Below are 13,645 nucleotides of genomic sequence, written 5' to 3' on the forward strand. Positions count from 1 at the left end.
GCCTATACGGCCTGTTTATAAATCCGGGGCTGCCTAAACCCATAAAGCTAATTAGGCTGTGTACTACTAAGCCCTACCCAGTAAATCGGAATGTATAGGTACAATTTTGTCACGGCAAAAAATTTTAATTGGAAATAAGCCAAGTGTGTGCACGGAATATATTGTAATGGAAACACAAATTGCATTAAACACCCGTTTTCTACCGACAAATGCATTTCACTTGAGCTAATTCTCGTTGACAGTATAAACATGCCCTTTACTTTTCACTCTATTATAATTTTTCAATCAGCTTTTGTTTATGGCTATGCTTGTATCTTATTTTGTCCTTATAATTAAAAAAAACATTACAAAAAAACTACTTTGAAAATATTTAATAAGAAAATAACTAACTTGATTTCAGTTAAAAGCATTCTCCATACTCAATAACCTTTCTTCAAAAAACTTGTGTTTCTTCCGTTTCACCTCCCCATTTTTGGGCGAGAAAAATGAACTGATCGACTTGGTACCAGCTGCCTTTTTATTAGTCGGTTCATCGATGTCCTCGAAGTCGCAGGAGGCCGCCTTCTCTTGTAATAAGGACTCAGCGGTCGACCAACTAAACCTCACAAGAAGTGGATAACCAAAAACATGATCTATGTTTTCTCTGAGGAATTTCTTTGTGGTGGGATCTGCAAAGTTTAAGAATTACATTTTTAGAATAGGCAATACTTAGGAATAATTTTTATATTATTGTACTGTATTGGGCCTACATTTAATACATAGAATTAACCTACTTACGGCTAATAATAGATAATGGATTGTTGTAGTCATTTATACTGACCTCCAGGGTAGCCACTTCCAAAATCACTTTGCTTGAGGTCAAGTCCTTCTTTGAATTTCCAAACTTTTAATGCATGATCCCGGGTAACTTTTGCCACAATACTGGCTGCTGATACAATAGGGTAGATGGAGTCAGCCTTTTTTGCCACCTGTAAAAATATTTTTTTTATGTTCATAAATTAAATTATTTAGCAAACCTGAAGCTTCCTAGTAGGACAAATTTATTTACATCGCTTTCATTCATTCACATGTCACAAAATCACCTAATATTATTAAGGCAGAATGTTGTCTGCTAAGTGTATGTGTTTGTATAATAATTAGTGACCGACCGAACTTTCGGTTTCGGTTTCGGCCAGTTTCGGCCTTAGTTTCGGTTTCGGCCAAAATATAGCCGAAACCGAAACCGAAACTCATGCATCGTTCGGTAAACTTTTTTTAAAGCAGTTAACTCGAGCTTGCTTGCCAGCGAGGCCCTGGCTCAGTTCGCCACCATCTATTTAATCATGTTTTGAGTTTATGTATTCCAGATTAGTCCCAAATCAAAAATTAGCACTTCGTTTTATTTTCATCAAATTGTCTTATTTTTATCGAAATTATATTATTGAATTTTATTTCTACGATAAAAGCAGGCTTATTTTATATAGGCTTATCGTATAAAAAAACGGAATATAGTACAAAAAGTTATTCGAGTCTAAGAATAATAATATTTATGGTAAGAAATGTCGCAAAAAGTAAAAAATTCAATGTGGTACTTTTTCTTTAGTTTAAAAAATTGTAATTTCTGTTAAAAATCAATAAATTTCAGTCGTAATTTTGAATGTTTTACCAAGTTTCGATTTCGGTTTCGGTTTCGGCCGAAATTCAGAGTAAGGCCGAAAGTTCAGTTTCGGTTTCGGTTTCGGCTGAAAAATCAGTTTCGGTCGGACACTAATACTAATTGTTACTTCTTAATGCAAAAGCTACTAAACGGAAGCATAGTAGTGTTTTAGGGGGATATTAGATTATCATATATATTGGGTCCGAGATCATTGAGTCAATGATATTGGATAATGTAATATAGACATATGATTCATTTCTTCCTTGATCATAGATTTTTGACATTTGCTGAGAGATTAGATCCAATACGGTCATAGAAATAGGTGTTGCCAGTTATTTAATATAAAAAAGAGTTTTTAATTTCTTGTTCTTTATTATGTTTCAAATAATGTAATGTAATTATTTTTCTAATTATATACTTGGATAATCTTGCTGAAATAACAAAAAAACAAGCCATATTAAAAATGACGATGTCTTTTGACAAATCGAATTCTCTGAGATCCAGTAACCCTGACGTCAATACCTGTCAGCGTTAGCGCTCTCCATTGGCTATTGAAACCACATATGACGTAAAATAGGATCAATGAAATATGATAATGTAATGTGCAGATATGATCAAATGATCATATATATTGGATCCTATATAATATGATCATAGAAATGATCGTATATAAATGATAATGTAATACCCCCCTTAGACTAAGTATATACTTAGACTGGGTTGCACCAGAGGCGTGGGTAAATTAAAGTTAAATATGGCGTAAAAACACCCCATATTCTCATACGACATCTGTCAATTTTTCCGGTTATAGTTAAGGTTAAAGTTAAAGTAAGTTGGTGCAACCCAGTCTTAGGCTTCTTTTTATCTTGAAATAATCAATGTTCCAGTTTAATTACTAGCTTATTCTTGTGGCACGTAAAAGCTAGTATAATAAAGTTAAATTTTTTAAACCTACAGTTATTTTAATATCAGGGAATATTTCAGTCAATTTTGCCTGGTACTTCTCAGGTGGTCCCACAGTGTCCACGTAAACCTCTTTTATATTGGCACCTTTCTCTATTGCCATTTTTATCAAACCTATAGCTGAATTCATTGAAACCTGTAAATTGAAAAGTTAAATTCTTAAATTAAATTTTTTATTCTTATGACTGCACTCAGAAAAATGAAATAAAAGTTGTGTAACTTTAATTTAATGAAGGTTTTGACATCAACTCCATACAGTTTCTGACAAGCTTCCTATTAAATTATAGTTAAATCAGCATTAAAATATGTATCTGAGTGTAGCCACTGCTGCACTGGCCTCTAAGTATGCTATTCATATTGTGAGTACAATTTCTGGTTAAATATTCTATTTCAATTCATTTTGATTTTTTATACAATCTACCATATAGGTACTTTCTTCCAAATCAATAGATAACTTTTTGATTTTTTTTAAGTAGTTACAATAATAATATATGTAGATATACTAACCTCATTTAAAGAATGCTTGGCTCTTCTATACATAGAATTTGATATATAATTTGGTGATATAACTTCAGCAGCCCAACCCAAATTTTCCTTAGCATCATCCTGAGTAAAAATATTCAGTAATATTTCATCTCTCTTTTCTTCTGTTAAAGCCTTTGAATCTGCACAGCCCAATGACTGTAAGAGTTCCTTTTTATCTAATGGACAATATGCAATACCATATACCATTGGCCCTGCAAGAATTCATTGTGTATCAGCTACTCTTTTGAGATTGTCTCCTTATTTTAATTTTAGAACTACTTGGTGGATTTTGATAAAATTGGGTATAGTAGTAATTTAGACTGTGGGTAATTACTACTACATTGACTACTTTAATGCAGCAAATACATGAACCACAGGTTTTCTTTTTACGTGTACGAAGTCGCAGGCAAAATCTGTTACAATGAAAGTAACTACAATAGCGAAGAGGGGTTGGCATTTGAATCACGCATTATAGGTAGAGGGGGGCGAATAGTGGCATTTTATAGGGGTTAGTTACCCCTTTCAAATGACACCTGATTTGTGTCTAGGAGATGTATAGTTTTTTTAAAAATATGTGTTTGAAGTTACGTGTGACGTAACATAATTTTTTTTTAATGTGTCTTTAATATTATGTTTTCACTATAGTTACGTTTTGTTTTACGCGTAATTTGTTGTAAAATGTATTTAAGTGTCATAATAATAGAACAGTATACAATAATTCTTAGGTAGGTTATTAATTATAGCAATGTATCACTCCGTGCTGGCCCAATACGACTTGGTTGGGTTAGGTTAGACTGTCGACTAATAATTGAAGCCAATTGTTATAATATATCTGTAAAAAATATAGGGGGTGCAATTAAACATTTAGTTAGTTTGCCAGGGTGCAAATAAGTGCCTATAATTTGTTACGCAAGGCGATAGGGCATTGCATTCCCGCAGGTGCCCGCAGCGTCGTAGCTGTATATTTACAATATAAGACATAGAACCGAGTTTGCTCACACCCAAAAAAAGACTAATTTTGTAGTAAGTCTGCTAATTTGGTTGTTTTATTGAACATAGCCTCAAAAACTAAAAAAAATTTTTTCATGGTAACTACTGATTTCCTAACTTAGAGGGGGTAGGAGGGTCCCACCTCGCCCCACCCTCCCCTCCCGCCCCCTTTTACGCATTATAGGAATGCGTAATTCAAATGCAACCCCGCGAAGAGTAGCCCTCTAAGAGGTTTACAAACCTACCCCAATTTTTTTGATTCAATAATTATAAGTCGACTATTTCTAGGTGGTTCGCAAAAAAATAACCACTCAACCTAACCCAATCAAGTCGTATTGGGTCAACATTGCTATTAATGCGAAGATTTATGAGTTACCTAATACAGGGCCTCGTCCAGCTTCATCTACTCCTAACATACAAGGTTCTGAAGAACAAACACTAGGCACAGGAGATGCATTTATGAAATTTCTTGAGTTACATTGATTTTCGATAAAGCTTTCTAAAGTCATCAATGAATCCATAATTGGTAGACTGGTATACGTAAATAATAGTTCATTAAATAGTAATAAACAAGAAATTACGATATATAAATGAGTAATATCAAGAAGATAATTTCTTCTTCTTCTTCTTTTGGCGTAAGCCTCCCCATTTAGGAGTTGCCAGCGTCAGAGTTGAGGCGAAAAATGTGAACAGTAAGAAGATAATTTAAAAGAAGCAAATCATACACACGTTTATTTTGAATTTTCAACTTTTGACAACTGTCATTTGTCAATTAATATCAACTGTCATATTTGACAATATTTGTTTTAATTTTATGTAAAGGAAATGCTTTGGGTGTTTAAGCCTCCCGCAGACAGGTGCGATATTATCGGTCGATAATATCGCTTGCGATCTGCGATATTGCGATAATATGCGTTGCGATTCCTTGCACACAGCTGACAGCTGCGATTTTATTGTCCGATATTTGTTACTTTAAAGCGCCGCGCCACGACCAGTGCTGCCAACTCTTCAAAAAATTTCCTCCTAAAGCAACTTTTAAAACCCACTAAATTTCACAGAAAACTCCCCAAAAATAAAAATATTTATTATTTATCATTCGGGGTACGTTCCACAAAATTTGCAATGACATCATTATTTTTGCTTATGCAACTCTCAAAATGACCCATCTTAAAAGGTGGGTCGAAATGGACTTTTTTACATATTATGCAAAATAATTTGTTTATTTGAACAATAATATAATAATAATAATAAAACTTTATTTTCTCTAATTATTATAATAAAATATGATTATATAACCATAAAATGATAATAATATGTGGTAGGTACTAAAAACGAAATCTGTACTAATAGCCTAGTAAACGAATGCCCAAAATGGGGGTCTGCTTGGAAAAGTCGAAAGCAGAAATTTTAACTTTGGCATTTTGTTTAGAGTAGTTAGGAGATAAACATACTGACCTCTCTGAGAAAAGTTCTGACCCCTCCGAGGTGCGCCCGAGGGAGGGGGGGGGGGGGGGGGGACCTCCAAGGAGGTGAAATTAGGGTTGAAAGTTTGAATGAAAGTCAGTAATTTCTTAAATTAGAAACAATGAAAGTTTATTGACGTTTGCGTTTGATGTTTGCTTAAGTAGGGTTCCGTTTTTACTCTTTGTATGAGGAACCACAAAAGGGTGAAAACTATCCATCATTGTTATTAAGTATACTATGTTAACGTGGACGAAGTCACGGGCAACAGCTAGTAAAAATATATTTAAGCTGCAAAAATTTTACTCCCAAAATTAACCCCAAACAATTTTAACCCCTAATAACCCACAATATTTATTTAAATTTTTTTTCCACTAGATTAAAAAAAATCGTATCTGACAGCACTGCGTTATTGCGTTATACTTCCATTGCAGCGTTAATATCGCAGCTCAGTGTGTATCCTGCCATGACTGAAAACAGATATCGCACGTGTAGTCGGGGCATTTTAATAGGTCACATTTGACAGTTCATCAAAATTGCACAACGTAACCTTGTAGCGACGTGCATAAAAAAATATATTTTCTTTTTGTTATAACTGCACAATTGATTAACTTTTTTCAATTACGATTACATAATATTTATTATAAATAGGTATGACCGATACGAATTATTTAACGATTTGCTTTCACTGATAAAAAATTCTAAACTTAATAAACAAATTCTGATCTTAATAATTGTACGTCATTACAATGTTACATCAGCTGGCCTTTTTCCTTTTTAAACTCTAGTGATGTTACTCTAAAAATCGAGAATCAGATGCATTTATTTGTAACGAAATATTCCCATAAATTAATAACCACGTTGTGAAAAGTAACACATAATATTTGTGTGAGATGAATAATGATAACACTAAATTTATCATTTTTTATATTTGAAGTGAATAAATGCAATTTTTCTTGTAAATTATGTACTTGTCTTATTGTGCTCCTTGAATTTAGAAAAGAAAAAGTATTAATGGGACAGGAATTTGTTTTTGGTTTTAGAAATCTATATATATAAAACTCAAAGGTGACTGACTGACATGGTGATCTATCAACGCACAGCCCAAACCACTGGACGGATCGGGCTGAAATTTTGCGTGCAGATAGATGATGACGAAGACATCCGCTAAGAAAGAATTTTGATAAATTCCAACCCCAAGGGGTTAAAATAGGGGATGAAAGTTTGTATATAATAATACTTCTTAATGCGATCGAAGCCGCGGGCAAAAGCTCGTAACATATAAAATTCAAATATTTAATTTCAAGTCCGATTTATTTTTTTTAGTCGATGTTTTTATGCAGCTCACCTACTATGGAGATTAATCTGACAGATGTCAAATGTGACCTATGAATGCCCCGACTGTAATATACCGCGCCGCGTGTTATCGACCAATAATATCGCGCCTGACTGCGGGAGGCTTAAATTCAATGACAAATGACAATTGACAAAAGACTAAAGAGTAAAGACGCATCCACAGGATTCATCAGTGAAGTGCAGTTTAGCATAATATTTTTAGATGTAGAAAATAAACATCGTTTGCTCCAATAAATCCCTAATCGTGCTCAAAACAGGTAAGATTACTTTTATCTCAATTACTATGATTTTACTACTCTTAAATACCCTTTTAGTAATACGTAAATACTCGTTTGTAGGTTAGAGTAGTGCGATCTAATATGCAGAACAACCCCCAGGAGCTTTCATGGCAGGCGATTGAGGCTATCGTGGGGGTAAAACTTCCACCTAATGTCCTACGTTTCGATGATATTGGGTTTCACTTAGTCAACAAATCAGTTTCTAGCGCTGAAGACTCCGATTCGGACGTAGAAATTGTGGAAAATGGCTGGGAATCCGACAATAACGTCTCCTCTAAGCCAGAACATTCTGATAACGAGAAGACGTCACCGGACCGAGAGCAGAGTGAATCGCCTACTCTTCGCCTCGTGGAGCCCGACAATAACAACTCAGAAAAAGATTCACTAGATTATAGAAATCTTTTCGTGAAAATCGATGCCAAAGATATTACTGATAACAGTCCAGTGTCACAGATGAACGAAGATGCAGATAGTTCTCTTGGTAATGTGATGTCCATAGAAAACTATTTAGAGGTAACATTGTCTACTGATACAGAGGCTAGTCATACTTGTAGCCAGTGCAACCAAATGTTTTCCAGTGAGCAACTATTGTCATCCCACAAATGCTCAGCAAAACCCACCGAAGAGAAAAAGTTTCCTTGTCATGTGTGTTCAGAGAAATTCACAAACTACTGGGAGCTAAGAAAGCACATGAACACTCATTTCCCTGGCATGCTAGACTCAAAATCCAGTTTCTGCCATCTCTGTCAAAAGGACTACACCAAGACAGGGTTCATGAATCATCTGAGAAAGCACACGGGAGAGAGGCCTTTTGTATGTGAGCTGTGCCACAAAGCCTTCTCTCAGTCCAGCTCCTTATCAATACACATGAAATTCCACCTGAATGTGCGGAAACATGCCTGTACCGTGTGTGAGAAAAAATTTGTCACAAAGAGTGAGCTGTCCCGTCACATGACCGTCCACACCAAACAGAAGTCATACTACTGTGGTGTGTGCGATAAAGCCTTCACCAGGTCTGACAATATGAAGAAACATGAAAAGACTCATGGATAATATCAATATATTCTAGGCCTCTGTATATAGCGACCGATAGGAAGTAAACTCCTATTGTTGATACTAGTGACATAAATCTAAGGTATCAGTGCTATTTCTCTAGAAGAGGTTCATTTGTGTATTATTTCTCTAATTGCCAAAAATTTTAGTCATATTTTGTGAATGTTATAAAATAGTGCATTGTTTTATACCAAATCTAATACTTTTTGTCTAGTTCATAATTAGTCATATTGTGTGAGAGTGATTTTACACTCAAAGTGTGCTGTTGTAGCTGCTTGTAATTAAGTTTAATTATTTATGATATTGTAATGCATGTTCGGGTAACATAGAATGGAAAGCCTTCGGAGGTGCTCTAATGTTTAATAACTACATATCTTGATCCAAAGTTGCCTTTTTAGAGTCAATAAAATATTTTAACATGTGGATATATAGGTCAAATGTCCTATGATCTTTTGATAGCTGCGCTATGCTGTTTACATAAGATAATGAAATTATAGTAATATCACGAGTAACTGAGGCCTTGTATACTACTAAAGTTGTCACAAAACTATTGTTCCTGCTTTTTATAAGAGCTTTAATGTAACTATTTTTGTAAATCTTTACATGGCCTAGTTGCCACTTGTAAAGAACCTTTGCCAAATTTTAGATAAGTTTTAACTTTTAAATAGTGATTCTTAATGTACTGTATTGTAACCAAAGCAATAATATTTTCTGATGTGCCTATTCTATATTACATATAAGTAATGACAATTTTACCAAAATATTTAACTGTAATGATTAGATTGTAGAGAAACCACAGTAACATGCCAAATTTGAGAATAGTCAATAATATTTCATAATATATTTTGTATACTTTATATTATAGTGTTACTGAAATTGTTTCTATTATGGTCTCAAAAATTTATGATAGCCATTTCGAACAATTAGAGTAAGAGAGCTATAAATTAATATTTTTATATTCCTATAAACTTGTTAAAATATAGCTCAATTTATAGAAAACTGACATCACAAAACTACTGTTGTAGTGATATATATATGACAAAGTCGTAATGTTTTTAATATATTACTTATACACCAAATGTTTCTAATTTATTCTTATAATTCATAATATTGTATTGGCTATTATACCAAAGGTTGATATTTCATATGTGCCACTTGACAATTTCTTAACTAAGCTGTTTTAAATTTTTAATATAATGTATAGACTCTTTAATATTTAGATATAAGTAATCCAAACGGTTAATATATTTATTGTATTTAAATATTAGAATTTTACTTGCATGTTTTGTTCATAGAATTAGTATGTAAAGTAATTAGATCGAGCCAAGTAAAGGAATACACAAAAATCTACAAGACTGACAATAATATTCAGAGTAGATATTAACTCACGCACAACATATTTATTGATGCAATTTTTATAAAACGTTTACCCAAACGCACCTCGTTATTTAAACTCGTCATGACAATTAGAATAAGATCCGTTCAATATTAATCAATCGTTTTATGGAAAATGTAATAATTGTCGATTTTATTAAAGAGTTGTTTGTTGCAAGGGAATGTTTTATTTATCGTTCGCCTCTATTAAATAGGTCGTTTTCCCTTTGTTCTAGGTTGAGCTTACGATGTCTGCGAGGTTGCGTAATCTCAATCCGTATGAGTTGCATAAGTACCTCGTTAACGTTTATTGTCTGAATGCCAAGGGTTCCACTAGTCTCCTGAAACGGGACACCTCCCGGGACCGAACCGACCTCGACGTCATCCGGGAGAACCACAAGTTCCTCTGGGAGGAGGATGACGTCGCCGACACCTGGGAGAAGCAGCTGGCCAAGAAGTACTACGATAAGCTATTCAAAGAGTATTGCATCTGCGATTTGAGCAGATACAAAGAAAACAAAGTAAGTCGATATCCGATCGGACCAAAGGCAGCGCCGGAGATAATTTATGTTTGCTCTCCCCTAGTTCTACGTGCGGATGCATTGGGGACCGGCCCCTCCGTGATTCAATTGCCTTTTTTGCCCTCGATACCTTTCTTTGTGCGCGGGGAGAGTAACAATAGCCGCAGTGCCTTTTTGTAGGCTAAATATAGCGCCCGTTATTCACCCGCAAACAGCGCACATCTGCCCTGCCTTAACCGTTATTTATAAAACCAACGTTGGGGCGTAAGTATTATTATTGAGCTAATAATATTTAAGCCTGACCTTTTTAATTTGAATGAATCGTAACAGTATTTACTCTGCGCAGTTGCTTGGGTCTCTTAAGATAGGTAGGTACCTTAGAATAGCCATGTGGTTAAGGTAGATAACTGATAAGTAAGTAGTACTTATCGTAGCTAAGCTACCGCAAATTAATTGAGTGCTCACGCATCACAAAACACACTGAATAGCATAGTTTTTCATATAACAGTGAATCATCGTTGCTTTCTTCTTGCGCGCACTATAGAAAGCCTTAAATTTCTCCTAATTATAATTACTCTGCTCAAATTGGTCTGGAAAATATACCCTAAACCGTCTATTTAAGGTAGCACTAAGATGGCGGATCGAAAAGGAAGTTGTATTGGGAAAAGGCCAATTTCAATGTGGTTCAAAAAAGTGCAATAATGATAAGGAGCTCAAATCCTGGGAAGTTAACTTTGCGTATATTGAAGATGGTGAAAAGAAAAACGCACTGGTTAAACTTCGTAAGTATTTCAACAATTTGGTTAAATTAACTGCAGGTGAGTTGATAGCTGGTAAATTATTAAAAATTCATAGCTAATGGATCTAGATTCTAGAAATGAACCTTACACTTAAGTACCTTATACTGATTTTATTTTGATCAGTTTGCTGTTACTTATACTTACCAGTCTTTATACTCTACCTATAGCTAATGAAAGATGAATTCTTAGGTCTATGTCCGGAATGCTCAGCAAAATTGAATTATAAATCGAAGAAACGAGAAGTTAAAAGACTAAAGAGAAGTGGAAAGAGAAAGAAAAAGCATAGAGAAGAGCCGGTTGCTGAAGAAAACGACACTGAGGAGGCTCCACAATTGGACGAAGAACCAACCACCTCTACCCAATTAGCTTCAGAAGAGAATCCCGATTCGTTATGGAAGAAAGGTAGCGGAATCCATACTAATATGGGAATGTCTGTCTGTCTGTTCACGCCCATCCGCAGAACCGATTTCGCTTAAATTTGGTATGCAGATACTTTGAGTCCTGGGAAAGGATATAGGATACTTTTTTTTCCGGAAAAATGTACGGTTTCCGCGCGATAAACGAATTTCGGCGCAATGGAGTTGCAAATGTCATCTTGTGAATTAACGAGAACTTTTCAAACGATGCACGCGATGCAATGGCAAATTAAGTGCCAAAAGGTTGTGTACTTCGTAACGAATCTATCGACAACTTGACTTTATTCATTAAAATCAAATTAGTAAGTAGTAGGTATAGGCGATCATTGGCGTTGGCATATAGGTACCTACGGCCAAAACTAGTTTGTACAATGTACATTACTTATTCAAAATCCCAAGAATTTTTTCACAAACAATAAAAAAAGGCTTACGTATTTCAACTTACACTATTGATAACAGTGGCAGTAGTTACTCAGTAGGTTACTAACTGATATCTAAGTTCAAACAGAAATTTAATTTAGTTGATCGGGATATGAATATTATCTAATAATGTTATTTATTAGCAATATGGACAGGAAACGTTATAAACATAACTAGCTGTATCACACGGTGTTACCCGCGGTTTAAGTGACATAATAAAAGGCTATGAAAAGAAAAAATAATAGGGTCAATATGGTTTATGGTAGTAATGGTGATGAGAATGATGATGAATGTAGTTTGCATAGTAGCATATTATGCTTTTCGTTCTTAAAACAACGTCGACACTCCCAAACTTGATCTATAAAGAGTCAAGACTCAGGAGGAGGAGGACTCTCAGCACCTTCCGAACCATAGTATACATTGGTGCAAAATCTTACTTGTTGGTAGCAAATGCTTAGAATACTGCGCACGAAACCAAAGTCACCACATGTTTCCATATAAATTTCGAGGAGTTCCCTCGATTACTTATGGATCCCTTCACCAAGTCATCACTTTATGAATATGGTACTAAATTCGGATGATAACCTATACACAAAAAGAAAAATTTTGAAAATCGGTTCACAAACGGCGGAGTAATCGTTGAACATACAAAAACGAATATAACACCTCCATTTTGAAAGTCGGTTAATGTTAAAATTGTAGCCTATGTGTTATTCTGATTTCTGATGTATAAGCTATATTATTGTAAAGTTTCATTAAAATCCGTTCAGTAGTTTTTGCGTGAAAGATTAACAAACATCCATACATCTAAACTTTCGCCTTCATAATATTAGTAGGATTTTACTGTACGTGTGTATGTCAATGAACACCTAAACGACTGTCCCTATTTGAATTATTATTACTTCTACTTACTATATTGTGAAATCAGCCACTAGCACCCTGCAAGTGCGTCGCTAGATTTATTATCCTGACCAACTTGGTTGTATCTTCGTAAATTGTAGAATCTTCCCGGTCGGATAGCTAACAGCACATTCCAGATAATAATAGAAGCCCAGCCTTAGGCCTCTGGTAGTAATTATTCAAGCCTACTGCCTACATTAACCCATCAATCCCCAAGCGGCAGCCGGCTGCCGCATAACAATTGAAAATCTATTGTGTCTACTATACCCGCGTGGAGGTGTTAAGTCGGCAAAACACAATAATTATTTCTTAATAGTTTTCTGTGAGGCTTTCGTGTAGCATTCCTTACTTTTACAGTGTAAAAAATGCAATATAATATAATCTGTGAATTTGTTCAGGTGTCCCAGAAACGGAAGAAAAATCAAGGGAAGAAGAATTTGAGGATTACCTAGAAGACTTATTGCTATAAGAATAAACTACCTATTAGAATAAAAGATTAAAAACACTTAACGATATATTATTACTTCACATATAAACAATAAACATGGCTACATTTTGTGTGATCCAGTAAAAATTAGGTCGAGACAAAACAATACTTGTAATGTAGGCCTTCACAAACTTAAGTTTATACTCTATAGCAGAATAAAATTAAAGCATATTTAGGTAACTACTAAAATACAGACTTATTGATTTTCTTAGAATGTATCTGAGTACAATCTTTATTAATGAACTGATCAAAGGGCAATTTCAGAAAAAACGTGTACAGGGCATAGAATTTCATTTTAATTTTTGTCAATTCTTTCTTTTTTTTCTATATATTTTTTCTATAATGTAATTGGAAATATAGTTTATTATACAAAAATAAACAAAAAGGAACGCGGAATTTAAGGCATTTCCTGATAATATAAAAAATGACCGTAGAAAAAGTCACCCAACAGAGGTCACATAATGC

At 34.5% G+C, this 13,645-nt stretch overlaps 2 protein-coding genes across 3 annotated transcripts; one reads left to right on the plus strand and one right to left on the minus strand.

Annotated features, from left to right (window-relative positions):
- Positions 1–356: 356 nt before the first annotated feature.
- Positions 357–4,716, minus strand: LOC121733521 (ribonuclease H2 subunit A). Its single transcript, XM_042123792.1, has 5 exons — positions 4,491–4,716; positions 3,107–3,336; positions 2,592–2,735; positions 821–968; positions 357–668 (listed from the first exon to the last, which is right to left on the minus strand). Exons 1-5 carry the CDS (start codon positions 4,633–4,635, stop codon positions 397–399), a joined length of 939 nt encoding a protein of 312 aa, XP_041979726.1. The 5' UTR covers positions 4,636–4,716; the 3' UTR covers positions 357–396.
- Positions 4,717–7,070: 2,354 nt separating this feature from the next.
- On the plus strand, positions 7,071–13,190 carry LOC121733520 (protein FRA10AC1 homolog). 2 transcript variants are annotated; one of them, XM_042123791.1, is made up of 5 exons: positions 7,071–7,188; positions 9,873–10,157; positions 10,780–10,939; positions 11,147–11,359; positions 13,092–13,190. In XM_042123791.1, the coding sequence occupies exons 2-5, from the start codon at positions 9,885–9,887 to the stop codon at positions 13,160–13,162; spliced, it is 717 nt and encodes a 238-aa protein (XP_041979725.1). In that variant the 5' UTR covers positions 7,071–7,188; positions 9,873–9,884; the 3' UTR covers positions 13,163–13,190. The 2 variants fall into 2 exon arrangements, with proteins under 2 accessions (XP_041979725.1, XP_041979724.1); XM_042123790.1 differs by lacking the exons at positions 9,873–10,157; positions 10,780–10,939; positions 11,147–11,359; positions 13,092–13,190 and adding an exon at positions 7,270–8,332.
- Positions 13,191–13,645: the final 455 nt, after the last annotated feature.

Source organism: Aricia agestis, chromosome 14 (assembly GCF_905147365.1).
Source record: "Aricia agestis chromosome 14, ilAriAges1.1, whole genome shotgun sequence".
In the NCBI taxonomy this organism is placed as follows: Eukaryota; Metazoa; Arthropoda; class Insecta; order Lepidoptera; family Lycaenidae; genus Aricia; species Aricia agestis.